This window comes from Saimiri boliviensis, chromosome 12 (assembly GCF_048565385.1).
Source record: "Saimiri boliviensis isolate mSaiBol1 chromosome 12, mSaiBol1.pri, whole genome shotgun sequence".
In the NCBI taxonomy this organism is placed as follows: domain Eukaryota; kingdom Metazoa; phylum Chordata; class Mammalia; order Primates; family Cebidae; genus Saimiri; species Saimiri boliviensis.
Genome location: NC_133460.1, coordinates 11,645,514 through 11,667,523, shown reverse-complemented (window position 1 = coordinate 11,667,523; position 22,010 = coordinate 11,645,514). Strand labels below are relative to the sequence as shown.

At 51.8% G+C, this 22,010-nt stretch overlaps 2 protein-coding genes and 1 long non-coding RNA gene across 8 annotated transcripts in view; 1 reads left to right on the top strand and 2 right to left on the bottom strand.

The window, feature by feature from the left end:
• The window catches only part of LOC141580541 (uncharacterized), a 32,069-nt gene extending 29,669 nt beyond the window's left edge, over positions 1-2,400 (bottom strand). Inside the window, exon 1 of the long non-coding RNA XR_012512727.1 lies at positions 2,210-2,400. This is a non-coding gene — a long non-coding RNA (uncharacterized LOC141580541). The remainder of the gene's footprint in view (positions 1-2,209) is intronic.
• HBQ1 (hemoglobin subunit theta 1) lies at positions 1,313-20,829 on the top strand. Of its 2 annotated transcripts, none has more exons than XM_039478026.2 (3): positions 1,313-1,431; positions 1,526-1,730; positions 1,840-2,039. In XM_039478026.2, the coding sequence occupies exons 1-3, from the start codon at positions 1,337-1,339 to the stop codon at positions 1,966-1,968; spliced, it is 429 nt and encodes a 142-aa protein (XP_039333960.1). In that variant the 5' UTR covers positions 1,313-1,336; the 3' UTR covers positions 1,969-2,039. The 2 variants fall into 2 exon arrangements, with proteins under 2 accessions (XP_039333960.1, XP_074237942.1); XM_074381841.1 differs by lacking the exon at positions 1,840-2,039 and adding an exon at positions 20,187-20,829 and having other exon boundaries at positions 1,323-1,431.
• Positions 12,662-22,010, bottom strand: part of LUC7L (LUC7 like) — a 34,718-nt gene continuing 25,369 nt past the window's right edge. For 4 of the 5 annotated variants that reach the window (XM_074381840.1, XM_039478021.2, XM_039478023.2 and 1 more), the window contains 4 exons: positions 16,543-16,631; positions 14,408-14,437; positions 13,843-14,010; positions 12,662-13,011 (listed from right to left, as the gene is read on the bottom strand). In XM_074381840.1, the coding sequence (XP_074237941.1) occupies positions 12,870-13,011; positions 13,843-14,010; positions 14,408-14,437; positions 16,543-16,631 (429 nt within the window). In that variant the 3' untranslated portion in view covers positions 12,662-12,869. Of the gene's footprint in view, positions 13,012-13,805; positions 14,011-14,407; positions 14,438-16,542; positions 16,632-22,010 lie in introns of all 5 variants that reach the window. The other variant, XM_039478022.2, reaches the window with a different exon arrangement.

The window sequence follows — 22,010 nt, the reverse complement described above, 5'->3', positions numbered from 1 at the left end:
ATGGTTGCATTACATTGTAAATATTCTGGTAATTGATGTCGATTTTATCACGATGTTTTTTTTAACAAAAAGCTATAAGGTGGTATAGCAGAGTGAGCGCTGCACGCGTATTTACTATTATTACTGGGTTACATCCCAGGCACTCAATAAATGTTCATTGCCCTGAAGAAACGCCTGCTATGAGTCAGGGACCTGACAGTTGTTATCCTTTTAATTCTCACCATCTGAGAAGAAACTGTTACCCTCATTTTATGATAAATGAGAAAATAGATTCCAGCAAGCGTCACAGTAGATTCAAGAGGCAGAATAAACGTACTTCCAATGCGAAATCCATGCCGAAATTCAGAGTTGTAGTAATATATATGGCCTGGTGCAGTGGCTCACGCCTGTAATCCCAGCACTTCGGGAGGTCAAGGCGGGAGGATCACCTGAGGTCGGGAGTTCGCGATCAGCCTAGCTAAGATGGTGAAACGCCGTCTCTACTAAAAATACAAAATTGGTCGGGCGCGGTGGCTCAAGCCTGTAATCCCAGCACTTTGGGAGACCGAGGCGGGTGGATCACGAGGTCGAGAGATCGAGACCATTGCGGTCAACATGGTGAAACCCCGTCTCTACTAAAAATACAAAAAATTAGCTGGGCATGGTGGCACGTGCCTGTAATCCCAGCTACTCAGGAGGCTGAGGCAGGAGAATTGCCTGAACCCAGGAGGCGGAGGTTGCGGTGAGCCGAGATCGCGCCATTGCACTCCAGCCTGGGTAACAAGAGCGAAACTCTGTCTCAAAAAAAAGGAAAAAAAAAAAAAAAAAAAAAAATACAAAATTGGCTGGGGTGGTGGCGCTCGCCTGTAATCCCAGCTACTGTCATGCTAAGGCAGGAGAATCGCTTGAACCTGGGAGGCAGAGGTTGCAGTGACCCGGAATCACGCCACTACACTCCAGCCTGGGCGACAGAGTGAGATTCCATCTCCAAAAATAATAAGTATTATATATTTAGTTACATATATATATATATATATTATTATTACATATTTCTCTAATATATGTAAGCACGCTCCACTATGTCCGGCTACACTTGAAATTTTTTTTTGTGAATGTGCGGCCTCCCTATGTTGCCCAGGCTGGTAAATACTATTTTCCATATGGTGAACACCTAAAACGGGGGGCCTTGGATTTAGGGCGATTCAGAGGGCCCCGGTCGGCGCTGACGGAGACTGAGCGCGCACAGACCGGGGACTAGGCCGCGGACCCCAGGGCGGCGAGGCTGCGGCGCGGCGCCCCCTGGAGGCCGCGGGACCCCTTGCCGGTCGGCGCAGGCGCGGCGGGTTCGGGCGCGGGGATGGCGCTGCGCGCGGAGGACCGGGCGCTGGTGCGCGCCCTGTGGAAGAAGCTGGGCAGCAACGTCGGGGTCTACACGACAGAGGCCCTGGAGAGGTGCGGCGAGGCTGGGCGCCCCCGCGCCCCGGGGCCCTTCCTCCCCAGGCTCCCCGGACGCGCCTCACGCCCGTCACGCCCGCTCCTCTCGTAGGACCTTCCTGGCCTTCCCCGCCACGAAGACCTACTTCTCTCACCTGGACCTGAGCCCCGGCTCCGCCCAGGTCAGAGCCCACGGGCAGAAGGTGGCGGACGCGCTGAGCCTCGCGGTGGAGCGCCTGGACGACCTACCCCGCGCGCTGTCCGCGCTGAGCCACCTGCACGCGCGCCAGCTGCGAGTGGACCCCGCCAGCTTCCAGGTGAGCGGGGGCCTCGCTAGGCGCCTGTCCCCGGGAGGGCCCCAGCGGGGTAGATGCGGGTGGCGCGCGGGGCGGGGGCGGGCGAGTGAGCCTCGCGCGCCCGCTGCAGCTCCTCGGCCACTGCCTGCTGGTCACCCTCGCCCGGCATTACCCCGGAGACTTCAGCCCCGCGCTGCACGCGTCGCTGGACAAGTTCCTGAGCCACGTGATCTCGGCGCTGGCTTCCGAGTACCAGTGAACTATGGGAGGTGGCCGCGAGACCCCCAGGCGACCCTCCCCGTGTTTGAGTAAAGCCCCCGCAAAGGCTCAGTCTTCCTGCCGTGCTCTCTCGAGGGCTGGACACTGTTGAGGGAAAGGCGCCGTCCCTCCCCAAGGAAAGGCAGGGGCCTGGGAGCGGCTGGGGGCGCACTCTGTCCATATCCAGGCGCGCCCCGTCCCACCCCCGACAGGTTTGGGGCCTCCGCCCCCGGGGCACTGACCTGGGTACGGCCTGACCCGGCCGAATGCGGTGGCAGGTGGGGGCGGCGGGCCGCGAGGGCGTCCTCCCCACTCGGGGCCAAGTGCGTGGCCCGGGCCCACCGCGCGAACTCCGCACGTCCAGCCTCAGCGCGCGCGAGCGGCGTCAGGGTCCGGGCAGCCTCGGAGCGGGTTAGGGCACAGCGCCCTCTCCCGGCGCGGGCCGGCACCTGCGCAGCACACAGCCCGTTAGCGGCGCCGCGGGACCGGGGGAGGAGGGGGGACCAAGCCCAGTACCTAGTCACAGAGCGGGCGACGTGGACCAGGAGCCAGCCCACGGCCCTGCCTTCGCCCACACTACTGTGGAGAGGGAAGATAGGCCTTCTGTGTTGTCTGTCCCATAAAACCAATCATGGTCATGGCAGAACTTCGGAAAACAATGCTTGCTGCACCTTCCTGTGTAGCGCAGGTCCAGGAACAGGTGCAGCACCTCCCTCACTCCCCACGTGACACGCGGCAGACCGTGTCATGTGTCAACAAGAACAGGACATGGCTGTCAGATCCAAGCGCAACTGTGTGACACAGACATGCCACGCCCACACACGCGGCAAACGCCCCACACAGAGCCATAACATTTAACGCCCAGTCCTTGTAGGCACTAGAAGCACATCTAGAGATGCTTTTCTTCAGAAACGGTATCCTCAGGCCGGGCGCGGTGGCTCAAGCCTGTAATCCCAGCACTTTGGGAGGCCGAGGCGGGTGGATCACGAGGTCAAGAGATCGAGACCATCCTGGTCAACATGGTGAAACCCCGTCTCTACTAAAAATACAAAAAATTAGCTGGGCATGGTGGCACGTGCCTGTAATCCCAGCTACTCAGGAGGCTGAGGCAGGAGAATTGCCTGGACCCAGGAGACGGAGGTTGTGGTGAGCTGAGATCGCGCCATTGCACTCCAGCCTGGGCAACAAGAGCGAAACTCCGTCTCAAAAAAAAAAGAAAAAAAAAGAAAAAGAAAAAGAAACGGTATCCTCAAGGTGACACTAAAGGAAAGTTGACAGGCTGGGCGAGCTGGCTCACACCTGTAATCCCAGTACTCCGGGAGGCCAAGGGGAGATCACATGAGGCCAGGAGTTCTAGACCAGCCTGGGCAACATGGTGAAACCCTGTCTCTATTAAAAATACAAAATTTAGCTGGATGTGGTGGCGTGTGCCTGCAATCCCAGCTACTCAGGAGGCTGAGGTTCGTGGATCACTTGAACTTAGGAGGAAGAGGTTGCAGCCAAGATAAAACCATTGCACTCCAGCCTGTGCAGCATGGAGAAACCCCATCTCTACTAAAAATACAAAATTAGCTGGGCATGGTGTTGCACGCCTGTAATCCCAGCTACTCAGGAGGCTGAGCCGGGAGAATTGCTTGAACCCAGGAGGCAGAGGTTGCAGTAATCCAAGATCACACCATTGCACTCCAACCTGGTCAACAAGAGTGAAACTCTGTCTTGGGTGGAGGAGGAGCCAGAGAAATTATTTGCTACATGTGGCAGATAAAGGTTATCTCTACCATATAAAAAAGATCTCTGGGGTGGACACAATGGCTCATGCCTGTAATCCCAGCACTTTGGGAGGCCAACGCAGGTAACTCACCTGAGGTCAGGAGTTTGAGACCAGCCTGGCCAACATGATAAAACCCCATCTCTACTAAAAATAAAAAAATGTGCTGGTGTGGTGGTAGGTGTCTGTAATCCCAGCTATTCAGGAGACTGAGGCAGGAGAATCACTTAAAACAGGGAGGCAGAGGTTACAGTGAGTTGAGATTGAGCCACTGAACTCCAGCCTGGGCAAGAGAGAGAGACTCCATCTCAAAAAAAAGGACAGATCTCCAAATTATCTTTCTTCTGGCTCCCTATCCCTTTCAAGTCAGTCAACCTAACAAAAATAAGCCAGTAGACAGACAACTCAGATGGGCCAAGGGCCAATGGACATTTGCAGTGATGTTCAAAGACATGCACCTAGCTGGGTGCACAGTGGCCCACACCTGTACTCCCAGAACTTGGGAAGGCTGAGGTGGGAAGACTGCTTGAGCCCAGGACTTTGAGACAAGGGAAACATAGGGAGACCCTGCGTCTACCAAAAATTTAGAAATTAGCAGGCATGGTAGCATGTGCCTGTCATCCCAGCTACTCAGGATGCTGAGGGGGATATCAATTGAGCATGGCAGGTCAAGGCTGCAGTGACGCAGAGGGCCGTGATCATGTCCCTGCACTCTAGCCTGGGTGAGAGTGAGACCCTGTTAAAAAAAAAAAAAAAAAAAAAAAAAGGCTAGGCACAGTGGCTCACAAGGTCACAAGATCAAGACCATCCTGGCTAACATAGTGAAACCCTGTCTCTACTAAAACTACAATTAGCCAGGCCTGGCAGCATGTGCCTGTAGTCCCAACTACTGGGGAGGCTGAGGCAGGAGAATCGCTTGAACCCAGGAGGTGCAGGTTGCAGGGATCTGAGGTTGAGTCACTGCACTCCAGCCTGGCAACAGAGCTGGACTACACCCCCTACACGCAAAAGAAAAGGAAAAGAAAAAATATGATGCACAATCAATACATCCATGAATAGAAAACAGGTTAAGTGACGGTAGAGTCACACAGGCAATGCTGTGTACCCACCAAAAAGAATTAGATCAGTCTGAGTACAGACATGGAGCAATGCCAGGACGTTTATATAACAGAACGTGCCATAGCCAACATATAAAGCATAAATCCATTTTTTTTTCCCTCGAGATGGAGTTTCGCTATTGTTACCCAGGCTGGAGTGCAATGGTGCGATCTCGGCTCACCGCAACCTCCGCCTCCTGGGTTCAGGCAATTCTCCTGCTTCAGCCTCCTGAGTAGCTGGGATTACAGGCACGCGCCACCATGCCCAGCTAACTTTTTTTGTATTTTTAGTAGAGATGGGGTTTCACCATATTGACCAGGATGGTCTCGATCTCTTGACCTCGTGATCGACCCGCCTCGGCCTCCCAAAGTGCTGGGATTACAGGCTTGAGCCACCGTGCCCAGCCATCGCATAAATCCATTTTTATATTAATATCACCACAGTAAAACTAGAAAATACCAAATGCTGGGAGCTGTATTCCATGGGTATGGGATACAGGGACAGAGAAGACAACTGGCACAACCTGATATAATCCCAGGAAAGAAAAGCAGTGGGGATGTGAATTTTCATTTGTATCTGTATGGTTCTGAAAACTGCAGAAAACTTTGTTGTGAATACTTATAGCTGCAGTTGTATACACACACCTAATTATTTCCTGGAGGGATTTTTTTTTAAGTCGGGGTTTCACCATGTTGGTCAGGCTGGTCTTGAACTCCCGACCTCAGGTGATCCGCCCACCTTGGCCTACAACGTGCTTGGATTACAGGCGTGAGCCACCATGCCCAGCCCCTGGAGGAATTTTTATAGATGTGGAATTTCTGGGGTAAGTGTGCCCACTGCTATGGTTTTTTTTTTTTTTTTTTTTTTTTTTTTTTGAGACGGAGTTTCGCTCTTGTTAACCCAGGCTGGAGTGCAATGGCGCGATCTCGGCTCATTGCAACCTCCGCCTCCTGGGTTCAGGCAATTCTCCTGCCTCAGCCTCCTGAGTAGCTGGGATTACAGGCACACGCCACCATGCCCAGCTAATTTTTTGTATTTTTAGTAGAGACGGGGTTTCACCATGTTGACCAGGCTGGTCTCGATCTCTTGACCTCGTGATCCACCCGCCTCGGCCTCCCAAAGTGCTGGGATTACAGGCTTGAGCCACCGCGCCCGGCTGCTATGGTTTTTGGGTAATATTGCCTTAGTTTCACCAGTGGGAGGCCAGGGCCTGTGTCCTTGACTGCTCTCCATGGTTGTGGGCGGACATTTGATTAGTGATGTCTTTTTTAAACTTCATCAGCCAGGTACAGTGGCTCACACCCGTAATCCCAGCACTTTGGGAGGCTGAGGTGGGTGGATCACCTCAGGTCAGGAGTTCAAGACTAGCCTGGCCAACGTGGCAAAACCCCGTCTCTACTAAAAACACAAAAATTAGCCGGGCGTGGTGGCCCATGCCTGTAGTTCCAGCTACTTGGGAGGCTGAGACGGGAGCATCGTGTGATCTTGGGAGGCAGAGTTTGCAGTGAGCTCAAAGTGTGCTGTTGCACTCCAGTCTGGGCAGTCCGTCCACAGAAACAACTCGATCGTCAGGATGATGGCATCTGCCATTGCCCTCTCCTGCATATGAACCACCCGCTGCGTTCTTGGCCTGTTTTCCCATTGTGGTGTTGCCCAAAGGAGCATTTCTTCTGTGGACCTGTAAACCTGCAGTCCATCTTACATCCTGTTTTGCTTTTTTTTTTTTTTTTGAGTCGAAGTTTTGTCATGCAGGCTGGAGTGCAATGGTGTGATCTCAGCTCACTGCAACCTCCAGACCCTCGACTGCTGCACCTCTGCACCCAGGAGCAGGCACTTAGAGCCCAGGAGGCTCAGGGCCCCTGGGGAAGCCCCAGGCTCTGACTCCTGTAAGTAGGCATGGTCACCCACTTGGGCCTGGGTTGCATCCAGAGCATCAATGAAGTTGGGAGAGCCAGATCCCATCCTTTCTGGAGATATGGGGTTGGACAGAGCTGGCCCTGGCTCAAGGGCTCAGACCACTTGGTACAGAACCCACCCAGAGGTGCACATCTGGAGAGCAGCTGTGGGCTCTCCACACTGTTGGAGAGCCTCACAGACCCACTCAAGTCCAGGAAAGTTTGCACTCTGCCTTTTTTTCCTCCTGGCTCAGCCTCCCAAGTAGCTGGGATTACAGGCATGCCCCACCATTCCCAGCTCATTTTGTATTTTTAATAGAGATGGGATTTTTTCATGTTGGTCGGACTGGTCTCGAACTCCCAATCTCAGATGATCCACTGGCCTCAGCCTCCCAAAATGCTGGGCTTACAGGTGCGAGCCACTGTGCCCAGCCTGCACTCTGGTTTGTTTTTTGTTTCGTTTTAGGCAGAGTCTTGCACAGTCACCCAGGCTGGAGTGCAGTGGTGCAATGCTGGCTCACTGCAACTTCCACCTCCTAGGTTCAAGCGATTCTCCTGCCTCAGCTTCCCAAGTAGCTGGGATTACAGGCACGCGCCAACATGACCAGCTAATTTTTGTATTTTCAGTAAAGACGGGGTTTCAACCAGGCATGGTGGCTCATACCTGTAATCCCCGCACTTTGGGAGGCCAAGGAGGACAGATCACCTGAGGCTGGGAATTCAAGACCAGCCTGACCAACATGGTGAAACCCTGTCTCTACTAAAAACACAAAATTAGCCATGCGTGGTGGTGCATGCCTGTAATCCCAGCTACTTGGGAGGCTGAGGCAGGAAAATCACTGCAGCCCAGGAGGTGGAGGTTGCGGTGAGTCAAGGTCGTGCCACTGCACTCCCTCTGTCTCAAAAAAATAAAATAAAATGGGGTTTCATCATGTTGGTCAGGTTGGTCTCAAACTCCTGACATCAGGTGATCCACCCGTCTTGGCCTCCCAAATTCCTGGGATTAGAGGTGTGAACCACCACAGCTGACCCACTCTGCCTTTTCAAAACCACCCCTGCACAGGTGGTGAAGGCTGCACAACTATGTGGGTGTACTTCATGCCACTAAACTGTACACTGAAAAACTGTTGCAACAGTTAAGTTTTATATGCATTTTATTATAATTAAAACATTTTAAGGCCGGGCGCGGTGGCTCAAGCCTGTAATCCCAGCACTTTGGGAGGCCGAGGCGGGTGGATCACGAGGTCGAGAGATCGAGACCATCCTGGTCAACATGGTGAAACCCCGTCTCTATTAAAAATACAAAAAATTAGCTGGGCATGGTGGCACGTGCCTGTAATCCCAGCTACTCAGGAGGCTGAGGCAGGAGAATTGCCTGAACCCAGGAGGCGGAGGTTGCGGAGAGCCGAGATCGCGCCATTGCACTCCAGCCTGGGTAACAAGAGCGAAATTCCGTCTCAAAAAAAAAAAAAAACAAAACAAAACAACAACAAAAAAAAACACAACATTTTAGAGGCCGGGCGCGGTGGCTCAAGCCTGTAATCCCAGCACTTTGGGAGGCCGAGGCGGGTGGATCACGAGGTCGAGAGATCGAGACCATCCTGGTCAACAAGGTGAAACCCCGTCTCTACTAAAAATACAAAAAATTAGCTGGGCATGGTGGCACGTGCCTGTAATCCCAGCTACTCAGGAGGCTGAGGCAGGAGAATTGCCTGAACCCAGGAGGCGGAGGTTGCAGTGAGCCGAGATCGCGCCATTGCACTCCAGCCTGGGTAACTAGAGCGAAACTCCGTCTCAAAAAAAAAACCAAAAACAACAACAACAACAACATTTTAGGCCAGGTGCGGTGGTTGACGCCTGTAATCCCAGCACTTCGGGACGTTGAGGGGGGTGGATCACGAGGTCAGGAGTTCAAGACCAGCCTTGCCAAGAGTGTGAAACCCTGTCTCTACTAAAAGTACAAAAACCAGCTGGGCATGGTGGCAGGCGCTATAATTCCAGCTACTCAGGAGGCTGAGGCAGGGAACTGCTTGAACCCAGGAGGCGGAGGTTGCAGTGAGCCGAGATCGCACCACTGCACTCCAACCTAGGGGACAGAGTGAGGCTGTCTCAAAGAAAACAAATTATATATATATAAAAACACCCCACCCCTCCAGATGAGGGAATAAACAGGAGGCCCTTCTACAGCCCTGGCTCCAGGCTGCCACACCTCCCCCAAAAGATGCTGCCCAAGATGGGGGTCCTCAGCCTGCGTCAGCCCAGCACCTGCCTGTCACACCTGGGGTGGGAAATGGCCTCGGCCCTTGTCCGCGTCTTCCTCTCCTCCCCACAGGACTACCCTTAACCTACTCAGGGCTTCAGCCAAGGCCCATATGCTCCCCAAACCCAAGGGGACCCCGTGCAGGAGGCAAAGGTGGCACCATGCACCACCCCTGTCCAGCTAGTTTGGCATTGATAGCACCTACCAAGCAGAGATATTTATCTTTTTAAGAAAAAAAAAAAAACCACTGCCAGCCACAGTGATTCACACCTGTAATCCTAGTGCTTTGGGAGGCCAAGGTGGGAGGATCAGCTGAGCCCAGGAGTTCTCAAGAATAGCCTGAGCACTGGGCATGGTGGCACAGGCCTGTAGTCCCAGCTACTTGGGAGGCTGAGGTGGGAGGATCGCTTGAGCCCAGGAGTTCTGGACTGCAGTGTGCTCTGCCGATCAGGTGTCCACACTAAGTCTGGCATCAATATGGTGACATCTCGGGAATGGGAGACCACAAAGTTGCTTAAGGAGGGGTGTACAGCCCAGGGTGGAAACAAAGGTAAAAACTCTTCGGCTGATCAGTAGTGGGACTGCACCTGTGAACAGCCACTGCAGTCCAGCCTGGGCAACATAGCAAGACCCACACAGTGAGATCTGTCTACAAAAAAATAAAAACTTAGCCAAATGTGGTAGTGTGCGCCAAAGTCCCAGCCACCTCGGCGGCTGAGCGGCAGAAACATGAGCCCAGGAGTCTGCAGGGAGCCCTGATGGTGCCACTGCACTCCAGCATGGATGACAAAGCAAGAATGTCTCAAAAAAATAAATAATTTTAAATCACCAAATGTTCTGGAGAGGCCCCTACTCTTCTGTTCTCATCAAGCCTGGGCTGCAGGCTAAGATGGAGCTCCGTGGGTGGAGCAAGGGCCTGCTCCACTTGACACCACAGACTCCTTCACATGGGAGGGATGCACTTTCAGACCCACACACCTCCCGCTAGCCATCTTCAGCGAGATGTACTGGTACTGCTGTGGAGAGGAAGGACTTGCTGTATCGGATGGAGAGTGAAACGTGGGTCCCCTACAGCGACTCTGACAGCAGAAAGGGAGGGAGGAAGAGCTGTCGTGGGTGGTTATGAGCAGAAAGGGGTATAAAGCTCAGTTTGGTCAGCGCCACCTGGCACGTGTATAGAGTCCACCTCACTGTCCCTGCACAGCACGGAGGCAGGAGCATCTCTCCCTGCACAGAGGGTGCCCTGGATGGCTGCACCACCATGAGGCTACCAGGGAAGGCCCAGGACACTGATGCTGCATCCCAGGGGGCCTGTCCTTCAACTGTAATCAGCAGATACAGGGCACAGGATGTGAGTACTGAAGGCCAGAGGCACAGCACCTTTTTTGTAAACCCCACTCCCTGACAAGAAAAGCAAAGCAAAAAACAACTGTCTACACACACAAATGTCTACATAGAAAAGGACCCAAACAATTCACAGTGGTGCTAGGCCTGAGGGTGGGGCTGTCTGCTTAAGCCCCAGGAAAACCTGGGATGCAAACACTCATTACCCAGGCAGCCACAGCCATGACCACAATGTAGGCTTGGGAATAGGGAGCCCAAACCCAGTCACTCCCTCCAAGACTAGGAGGGAAGCACACAGGCTGAACAAGTACCCTCAGTCCCATGTGCAGGATAAGCCTGCAAAGCATGGCACTAATCCCAGTGACTCCTGCACAGGGCAGCCCCTTCCACCCTCCTTTCCTTGGAGACGGTTGACTGGGCAAGACCCGTGTCACAGGCTGGCAGAGCAGCCCACCTACCCGTTGTCCTCTGGAAGGGATAGCCTGTGGCAGGAGAGCCCAGGGCAGGGCCACCAGCTACATCATGAAAAGGCCCAGACTTGGGGCCGGGCGCGGTGGCTCAAGCCTGTAATCCCAGCATTTTGGGAGGCCGAGGCGGGTAGATCACGAGGTCGAGAGATCGAGACCATCCTGGTCAACATGGTGAAACCCCGTCTCTACTAAAAATACAAAAAATTAGTTGGGCATGGTGGCACGTGCCTGTAATCCTAGCTACTGGGGAGGCTGAGGCGGGAGAATTGCCTGAACCCAGGAGGCGGAGGTTGCGGTGAGCCGAGATCGCGCCATTGCACTCTAGCCTGGGTAACAAGAGCGAAACTCCGTCTCAAAAAAAAAAAAAAAAAAAAAAAAAAAGAAAAGGCCCAGACCATGGTGCTTGTGTGTGCTCAAGGGTGGCGCCTGCACTTCTGCAGAGACAAAGTGGATGAGGATGACTGTGTTAACAATGTGACTCTCAGGAATTCCAAAAACCTCCCAAATAGTGAAAAAGAGAAGGAGCTCCCATTATCTACACATTAGTGAGCACGTATCCTTTGCAGAAGGGCTTCATTTTTGTTGTTGGTTTTTGTTTTTTTTTTTTGAGGCAGAGTCTTGCTCTGTTGCCTGGGCTGGATGCGATCTTATCTCACTGCAACCCCTGCCTCCCGGGTTCAAGCGATTCTCCTGTCTCAGCCTCCCTAGTAGCTGTGATTACAGATGTGTACCACCACGCCAGGATAATTAATTCTCAGTAGAGACGAGGTTTCACCATGTTGGCCAGGCTGGTTTCCAACTCCTGACCTAGAGTGATCCAGCCGTTTTGCCCTCCAAAGGGGTGGGATTACCAGCGTGAGCTGCCATGCCTAGCCCTTCATTTTGGTCTTAAAAGTTCCTGCCCGCTGCCGGGCGCGGTGGCTCAAGCCTGTAATCCCAGCACTTTGGGAGGCCGAGGCGGGTGGATCACGAGGTCGAGAGATCGAGACCATCCTGGTCCACATGGTGAAACCCCATCTCTACTAAAAATACAAAAAATTAGCTGGGCATGGTGGCACGTGCCTGTAATCCCAGCTACTCAGGAGGCTGAAGCAGGAGAATTGCCTGAACCCAGGAGGCGGAGGTTGCAGTGAGCCGAGATCGCGCCATTGCACTCCAGCCTGGGTAACAAGAGCGAAACTCCGTCTCAAAAAAAAAAAAAAAAAAAAAAAAGTTCCTGCCCGATGTAGAGCAGTGCAAAGAACTGAGAGGTGGGTAACATCATCGGCCCACATGGAACATGAGTCAAACCACATTTTTTTTTTTTTTTTTTTGAGACAGGGCCTTCCTCCGTCACCCAGGCTGGAGTGCAGTGGCACAATCAAGGTTCACCTCAGCCTCAGCCTTCAGCCTCCTGGGCTCAAAAATCCTCCCGCCTCAGCCTTCTGAGTAGTAGCTGGGACTAGTGGCATGCGCCACCATGCCCAGCCCCATGGGTATTTTTTTGTGCTAAGTAACTTCAAAACAGGAAGTCCGGTGTAACTTACCTGAGTCCCAAGTTAAGGATGTAGCAACAGTTGACCACACAAGACAGCTTTTCCTAAATGAATACAGAATGGGGTCCCTCTCTCCTCCCCATCGGAGATGGACAGCTCAGCCACTCAGAAGGGTACGTGGGACCGAGCAAACAAAGAGCCACATACATCTGGGTCCCGTTGGTCAGGTGCCAAGGACAGGAAGTGCCCTGGCATCTACTGGATGCCAGAAGACAAGACGTGGTCCACAAGTAAGTCATGGTTCCTGTGAGGTACTGATGGCACTGGCACAGGGTCACAGTGAAGAGCCTCCAAGCAGAGGACAGCACAGACCCCAGCACAGCCTCAGGAGGCAGTCTTCATATTTATTTATTCCTACTCAACATGACCCCAAAACACAGGAGCAACTCTGTACAATTCTAGAAACTCACAGCTAGCTCCAAAACAATAGAAATTTTAAACTACAAAAGATGAGTTATATTCAGCAAATATAAAGGGTAATTTTAGACGGTGTGAATGTTTATCAGACTATTTACAGCACCCGGAGACAGGTTCAGATCTCGCCGGCCTCCTTCTCTTCAGACCTCCGTGAAGCCATCTTCCCGTTGGAGCTCTCGAGCCTCCAGTCCGGGGGCCCCCGCTCACTCCGCCCGCTCTCCCAGGACGCCTCTCTGGATGCCCGTTCTCTGGAGAACCTGGGAAATGGGAAGCAGAGGCTCAGTGGAGGCTGCTGCCCCCCTTCTGCTGGCTGCTCAGGCACTGACAGTGGACCCACAGACCAGGCCAGGGAAGGCCATGCACCCCCTATACCCGGAAGCCCCCCAGAGGCCGACCTGCCCACCACATGTGGAATGTTAGGTAGCCATTAAAAAGTGACCTTTGCAAAGAGTTTGAATACAGAGAGCCTTCACTACAACATAAACGGAGCAACGGAGCAAAAGAGAACACAACACTATGCTCACACACACACATACACACACGCAAACAACAAACGGAGCAAAGGAGAACACACTATGCTCAAACACACACACGCACACAAATGCGTGCACACACACAGGCATACACGCACACACATATAAACGCACGCACACACGCACAACATAAACGGAGCAACAGAGCAAAGGAGAACACACTATGCTCACACACACACACACACACACACACACACACACACACACAGAGACAGGAAAAAAGATACCAAAAACAAAAATGAAAGCAGAGGTAAGCAGGGCTTGGTCACGACATTAAGGCTCAGCCACTCTGTATGGGCGCAGCAGTGCACAGGGCCCCAGGGTGCAGGCTGGGAACACACATGCAGCTCCTGCGGCATCACCTGGTGCTGCAAAAACTCCTCCACAGCCCTCTCGCCTCTTTCCAGACCACAGAGTCCCGTTTATGATTCCCTAGCCCTATTGCTGGGTGCCAGCCCAGGCCCATCCCCACCAGACATGGCCCCCAGCAGACCCTGGGAACACAGAGAAGGGCTCACTCCTGGTTGCAGCTACCGAAGGAGTCAGAGTAGTTACTTGTATTTCGCACTCCGGTCCCGGGAAGCCCGACGATGTCCCCGGCTGTGGCTCCGGGAACGGCTGCGGTGGCGCCTGTGTCTATCTCGGGACCGGGACCGGGACAACTTCCGTCGCTCTCGGGAGGTAGATCTTGACCGCCTCCGACGCCGATCCCGGGAGCGTGACCTGAAAAATCAGGTTTCGAGGCTGAGACTCCACAGGTGCCACCGCCACCAGGGGCCCACCCCTCAGCAGATTCCGCTCTTGCTGCTTTACTGACATTTCCCCATTTCCCCAAATTTAACATATTTCTATCAGTTATCTCCAATGGCTAGACCCTTTCTAATGAGGCCTCCTGAAAACATCTGGCCTGGATACTCCTGTCACCCTGCAGGCCCCAACCTTCTCTCTCATTAACAGTGGGAACCTTCTGTTGTACCAAGCAACCCCTTGCCATGTGCCCTCCACAAACCAGCCCTCCTGCCAGACAACATTAGTAAAGGCATAAACATTAAATATTAAGAAAAAGGCTGATGGAAAAAGATATTTGACTGAGAGCACTTTAATGGATCTGGAAACCTACCTTCTGCGATCTCTGGTTCTTGATCCTGACCTAAAAAGGGAAAAAAAAGGTGAACAGGGCTGAGCACAGGGTGGCTCACACCTGTAATCCCAGCACTTTCGGAGGCCGAGGCAGGCGGATCACCTGAGGTCAGGAGTTTGAGACCAGCCTGGCCAACATGATGAAATGCTATCTCTACTAAGAAATATAAAAACTAGCAAGGCGAGGTGGTGGGCACCTGTAGTCCCAGCTACTCGGGAGACTGAGGCAGGAGACTCACTTAAACCCGGGAGGCGGAGGTTGCAGTGAGCCGAGATGGTGCCACTGCACTCCAGCGTTGGCAACAAGAATGAAACTCCATCTCAAAAAAAAAAAAAAAAGATGAACAACTTCCTGAAAGCACCCCTATTCCTCACCATCTGCGGGGACGGCTCCAAATCTAATCCACGAAGTGAGACATTTCCCCAAAGACCTGCTGTTTTCAAGCTGCCTGCATGTTTCCAGTCTGAATGGGCAGTGCCAATGTGGCCAACCCCACCGCCACTCTGTGGCACACTCAGTGGCACCTGGGCGTCACAGAGGGGACTGCATCTGAGCATAAGACACAGCCTCGTCACATTACAAGGGCCGTGGGAAATCTGTGCACACTGACAGTTAACTGTGCCGCACCCAAGTCCTACAAATGCTTCTCCAGCCTTGACAACTGACACCAGGACAGAACTTGCAGGTGCTGGGTGGGGCACACCAAAGACAGGAAAGTGAAAGCAAAGCCCTGAGTTCTAGACACAGGCTTCCCGCCAGGGGAGAGCCATCAGCTCACTCTGCCGCACAATCAGAGTCTGAAAAAGCTAAACCACAAGGCTGCATTCTACGCCCCTGCTAAGAATTAACGTGCAGCCATTAAAGTCAAGTGGCCCCATGTACACCCAAAACATATATGACCTAAACATCATGCATGTAAAAATGTCCAACTCCATGCCAAAAAATGGGAGTCTGTTTTGCATAATATTTTTTCTATACTGTTTAAATCTCCTTACAAAAATCTCCTGCTGGATAATTAAAATAACAAACACAATAAATTAAAATAACAAACACAATAAACATCATTCGCCCTCTCTGAGTTACACAATGAGTAGTTCTTTCAGGAAAAGCAGTTTGGGAACCTTCCTGGACAATAAGCTGTGTCCAAGAGGTTATTCTGGCTCCCACCTCTTCTTTCAACTCCACTCAGACTCAACACCCCCACCTCAAGATGGCCTCTCAAGCTGAGTGTGGCCAGAAGCAGCTGCTACTTCCATCCTTCCTCCTCCAATACACCATGCCCAGCCTTCCAAACTCACCAAGAAGCAACTCAAGGACAGAAACCAGGAACCAGCTTCATTTCCTCCTCTGCACACCTCACACACTAACAGCAGATCCCATCAGTTCTATCCCAGAACTTTCCCAGACTCCTTAAGTCCCTTACCTGGCTTAAACTGTCACCTCCTCCATCTAGATTCTCCCGCCCAGCTCCCCAAGGTACTGCTGCTCCCACTCCCGCACCAGCACTGTTCTCCACAGGCCGGCAGGCACCACCCCTCCTAAGGAGCCGTCCAACAGCCCCAGAGCACCCAGTAAATCATCAGCAGTGCCACACACAGCCTCCAACAACTCAGACCCTTTCCTGGCTGCCATGCACACATAGTCCTGGGCTGGGCTGTGTTTTGTTTTGTTGGACTGAATACGCTACGTGTTTACTTCTCTTTTGTTGTTGTTGTTTTTTTGAGATGGGGTCTTGCTTTGTTGCCCAGGCTGGAGTACAGTGGCACGATCTCAGTACACTGCAACCTCTGCCTCCTAGGTTCAAGTGATTCTCCCACCTCAGTCTCCAGAGTAGCTGGGATTACAGGCACATGCCACCACATCCAGTTAATTTTTGTATTTTTAGTAGACAGGGTTTCAACATGCTGGTCTCAATCCCTGATCTCAAGTGATCTGCCCACCTCGGCCTCCCAAAGTGCTGGGATTAGAGGCATGAACCAGCGGGCCTGGCCTTACTTCTTTCTCTTATAATGGCCTATTGAGCAGGCCCAAACTATTCCAAGCAACAGTGGAATGGGGGCAGCAGGGGACGCCTGAGGCCGGGGCAGCCCATCCAGTGCCAGGCCCAGGCTCACCTCCTGCTCAGACGCTCCTCTCGCTCCCTCTCCTCTCTCCTCCTCAAGCGATCCTGATTTCTCTTCTCCTGCTTTTCTGCAACAGTTTTCTAAATAAACGAAACAGAAAAATGGGGGAAGAGCAAGTTACACAAACCAGAGTGTGAATGCTACTTAACAAAGCACCTTTATGAGCTCAGTATCGGTAATTTAAAAACTGAAGAGACATTGTTAGGAAATGGGAACACATTCATTTTTAATACTTCCTAACGAAGAAGATAACACATGAAAAAATGGTTTATCATTACATTTTATTTACTTTTGTTTTGAGATGGAGTCTTGCTCTGTCACCAGGCTGGAGTACAGTGGTGCAATCTCGGCTCACTGCAATCTCCACTTCCTGGATTCAAGCCATTCTTCTGCCTAAGCCTCTCCAGTAGCTGGGACCACAGGTGCCTGCCATAATGCCTGGCTAATTTTTCTATTTTTAGTAGAGACGGGGTTTCACCATGTTGGCCAGGATGGCCTCAATCTCTTGACCTTGTGATCTGCTCACCTTGGCCTCCCAAAGTGCTGAGACTACAGGTGTGAGACACTGCACCCTGCCTTTTTTTTTTTTTTTTTTTTTTAAGTCTTTCCGTCCACCCAGGCTAGATGGAGTGCAGTGGTGTAATCACACGGTACCCTCGACCTTCCAGGCTTAAGAATCCTTTTTACCTCCACCTCCTGAGTAGCTGGTACTGTTACAGTCATGGGCCACCACAGCCAACTAATTTCTTTTTTTTTTTTTTTGAGGAGTTTCGCTCTTGTTACCCAGGCTAGAGTGCAATGGCGTGATCTCGGCTCACCGCAACCTCCGCCTCCTGGGTTCAGGCAATTCTCCTGCCTCAGCTTCCTGAGTAGGTGAGATTATAGGCACACGCCACCATGCCCAGCTGATTTTTTGTATTTTTAGTAGAGACGGTGTTTCACTATGCTGACCAGGATGGTCTTGATCTCTTGACCTTATGATCCACCCGCCTTGGTCTCCCAAAGTGTTGGGATTACAGGCGTGAGCCACCGCGCCTGGTTTTGGCCAACTAATTTTTTTTTTTTTTTTTTTTTTTTTTTGAGACGGACTTTCGCTCTTGTTACCCAGGCTGGAGTGCAATGGCATGATCTCGGCTCACCGCAACCTCCGCCTCCTGGGTTCAGGCAATTCTCCTGCCTCAGCCTCCTGAGTAGCTGGAATTACAGGCACGAGCCACCATGCCCAGCTAATTTTTTGTATTTTTAGTAGAGACGGGGTTTCACCATGTTGACCAGGATGGTCTCGATCTCTTGACCTTGTGATCCACCTGCCTCGGCCTCCCAAAGTGCTGGGATTACAGGCTTGAGCCACCACGCCCGGCCCTGGCCAACTAATTTTAAAAAATTTTTTAGGCCGGACGCAGTGGCTCACGCCTATAGTCCCAGCACTTTGGGAGTTCGAGGCGAGCGGATTACAAGGTAAGGAGTTTGAAACCAGCCTGAATACCACAGTGAAACCCTGTCTCTACTAAAAATACATTGCCAGGCATGGTGGCACGCTCCTGTAGTCCCAGCTACTTAGGAGGCTGAGGCAGGAGAATCGCTTGTACAGGGAGGGAAAGGTTGCAGTGAGCCGAGATCACACCACTGTACTCCACCCAGGGTGACAGAGCGAGACTCCGTGTCAAATTAAAAAAAATTTTTTTTTCCCTAAAGTCAGATTTTTATTTAAAAAAAAAAAAAAAGCCGGGCGCGGTGGCTCAAGCCTGTAATCCCAGCACTTTGGGAGGCCGAGGCGGGTGGATCACGAGGTCAAGAGATTGAGACCATCCTGGTCAACATGGTGAAACCCCGTCTCTACTAAAAAAAAAACACAAAAAACTAGCTGGGCATGGTGGCACGTGCCTGTAATCCCAGCTACTCAGGAGGCTGAGGCAGGAGAATTGCCTGAACCCAGGAGGCGGAGGTTGCGGTGAGCCGAGATTGCGCCATTGCACTCCAGCCTGGGTAACAAGAGCGAAACTCCGTCTCAAAAAAAAAAAAAAAAAAAAAAAAAAAGCCAGGCGCAGTGGCTCAAGCCTGTAATCCCAGCACTTTGGGAGGCCGAGGTGGGTGGATCACGAGGTCAAGAGATAGAGACCATCCTGGTCAACATGGTGAAACCCCGTCTCTACTAAAAATACAAAAAATTAGCTGGGCATGGTGGCACGTGCCTGTAATCCCAGCTACTCGGGAGGTTGAAGCAGGAGAATTGCCTGAACCCAAGAGGCGGAGGTTGCAGTGAGCCGAGGTCGTGCCATTGCACTCCAGCCTGGGTAACAAGAGGGAAACTCCGTCTCAAAAAAAAAAAAAAAAAAAAAAAAAAAAAAATTACAGAGACAGGATCTTGCTATGTTGCCCAGGCTGGTCTTGAACTTCTCAGCTCAAGCAATCCTCTTACCTTGGCCTCCCAAAGTGCTGGGGTTATAGGCCTGAGCCACCCAGCCTATCATTACATTTTAACAATTTGGTAACACACTGTCCTATACTTCTAAATCACAAGGAATTGATCACATTGTTTGAAACCAATCCAGAAAGCTAGTTTATGGTAAAACAGTACAGCGATATCTCATCAAACACATCCTGCTACTGGGAGCAGAATTCCTGCTGCCAAAAAGCAGCCCAGTTAGCTGGGCATGGCGGCGCGTGCCTGTAATCCCAGCTACTCAGGAGGCTGAGGCAGGAGAATTGCCTGAACCCAGGAGGCGGAGGTTGCGGTGGGCCGAGATCACGCCATTGCACTCCAGCCTGGGTAACAAGAGCGAAACTCCGTCTCAAAAATAAAATAAAAATAAAAAAATTAAAAAAAAAAAGCAGCCCAGCCTCAGGGTGCTGGGTATTATGCTAGCTTTAGACTAAACTGAGTTTGAGGACAGCAGGCCATGGGAGGTGGACCACATACCCTCTGCACCTGGCTTTCAACACAAGTCGACTTGAATCATCAGACTGATTATGAAAACCTTGTAAGGGGAGGAGGCTATGAGAAACCTCACCAATGAAAATACCATCAAGGTGAGCTTAGTGGAAAAGCACCAGCACCATTCTGTGCACCCGACTACCAATATCAACTCTGAGCCATTTAATGCCCCACATCTCTGCCAAGTGAAGCCCTGAGTGAGAGCAAGTCAGAGCCAGTGAGACAAAGGATCACTAGTGTTCTCCACCCAGAGAGCTATGATGGCGTAAGGCTAATCTTCCATGACCAGTTTGGATCAGAGCACGTTCCTCACAGTATGAGAGGGCACAGCAAGGATGGAGAGCTGGGTGACCGGCACCTCCAGCTCTAAACCTTCACCCATGCTCATGCTGTATTTGGGGCAGGGCACACGTGGATGACATCTTTAACGTTATGTTTAAGGATGGCATTAAAGCCCAGTACAGTGGCTCACGCCATCTCGGCACTCTTGGAGGCTGAACAGGCAGAATCATTTGAGGCCAGGAGTTTGAGACTTGCCTGGCAAACATAGTAAGATATTCCTGCCTTTAAAAAAAAAAGCGGGGGGGGAGATGGAGGCAGCAAACCACCTTGCCATGCATGTACCTATGCAACAATCCTGCATAATCTGCACATGTACCCCAGAACCTGAAGTACAAACAAAAAAAATTTCTCTTTCCAGCCAGCACCAAGCGATGGGCATCTCTCGGGACAACTGGCACAAGCGCCGCAAGACCAGGGGCAAGAGAAAGCCCCACCACAAGAGGCGAAGTATGAGCTGGGGGCGCCCGGCTGCCAACACCAAGATCGGCCCCTGCCGCATCCACACAGCCTGTGTGCCCTGAGGCTGGACGTGGAGAGTTTCTCCTGGGGCTCAGAGTGTTGTACTCGCAAAACAAGGATCATCGATGTTGTCTATAACGCGTCTAGTAATGAGCTGGTCAGTACCAAGACCCTGGTGAAGAATCACATCGTGCTCATCGACAGCACGCCGTACCGACAGTGGTACAAGTCCCACCATGCGCTGCCCCTGGGCCGCAAGAAGGGAGCCAAGCTGACTTCTGAGGAAGAAGAGATTTTAAACAAAAACGATCAAAAAATTCAGAAGAAATAAGACGAAAGGAAAAAGAATGCCAAAATCAGCAGTCTCCTGAAGGAGCAGTTCCGGCAGGGCAAGCTTCTTGCGTGCATCGCTTCAAGACAGGGAAACTGTGGCCGAGCAGATGGCTGTGTGCTATCGGGCAAAGAGTTGGAGTTCTATCTTAGGAAAATCAAGGCCCGGAAAGGCAAATAAATCCTTGTTTTCTGTCTTCACCCATGTAATAAAGGTGTTTATTGTTTTTTCTGTTCACAAAAAAAAAATTAGCCAGGCATGGTGGCGTGTGCCTATAGTTGCAGCTACTCAGAAGACTGAGGACAGAGGACTACTTGAGTCCAGGAGTTCCAGATTACAGTGACAATAAGCTATCAGCTACCATCACACCGCTATACTCCAGACTGGGTGACAGAGGGATACCCTGTCTCTTAAAAAACAGAACAAGGCCGGGCGCGGTGGCTCAAGCCTGTAATCCCAGCACTTTGGGAGGCCGAGGTGGGTGGATCACGAGGTCAAGAGATCGAGACCATCCTGGTCAACATGGTGAAATCCCGTCTCTACTAAAAATACAAAAAATTAGCTGGGCATGGTGGTGCGTGCCTGTAATCGCAGCTACTCAGGAGGCTGAGGCAGGAGAATTGCCTGAACCCAGGAGGCGGAGGTTGCGGTGAGCCGAGATCGCGCCATTGCACTCCAGCCTGGGTAACAAGAGCGAAACTCCGTCTCAAAAAAAAAAAAAAAAAAAAAAAAACAGAACAAAACAAAATCAGACGATTTTGTCTAGGTTGGAGTGTAATGGTGCGATCACAGTTTACTGCAGCCTTGAGCTCCAAGGTCCAAACAATCCATGTCAGCCTCCTGAGTGGCGGGAACCAAAGGCACACACCTCCACAGTCGGCTAATTATTATATTTTTGGTAGAGACAGGGTCTCCCCTTACATTGCCAAGCTGGTCTCAAACTCCTGAGCTCAATCAATTCTCTTGCCTTGGCTTCCTAAATGCTGGACTTACAGGCATGAGCCACCAGGCCCAGTCTCAAGGATGGCATTTTTTTTTAAAAATTAAGGATTGGGCCGGGCGCGGTGGCTCAAGCCTGTAATCCCAGCACTTTGGGAGGCCAAGGCGGGTGGATCACGAGGTCAAGAGATCGATACCATCCTGGTCAACATGGTGAAACCCCGTCTCTACTAAAAATACAAAACATTAGCTGGGCATGGTGGCGTGTGCCTGTAATCCCAGCTACTCAGGAGGCTGAAGTAGGAGAACTGCCTGAACCCAGGAGGTGGAGGTTGCGGTGAGCCGAGATCGTGCCATTGCACTCCAGCCTGGGTAACAAGAGCGAAACTCCGTCTCAAAAAAAAAAAAAAATTAAGGATTGGTGAAGGTGCGGTAGCTCATGTGTAATCCCAG

What these genes read in the sequence shown, in the direction of transcription:
- HBQ1 (XM_074381841.1), top strand. Translation starts at nt 1,337, where the DNA reads ATGGCGCTGCGCGCGGAGGACCGGGCGCTGGTGCGCGCCCTGTGGAAG. An exon ending in ACGACAGAGGCCCTGGAGAG is followed by an intron (nt 1,432 to 1,525) that starts GTGCGGCGAGGC and finishes CTCCTCTCGTAG; the next exon opens with GACCTTCCTGGCCTTCCCCG. An exon ending in TGGACCCCGCCAGCTTCCAG is followed by an intron (nt 1,731 to 20,186) that starts GTGAGCGGGGGC and finishes TTCTCTTTCCAG; the next exon opens with CCAGCACCAAGCGATGGGCA.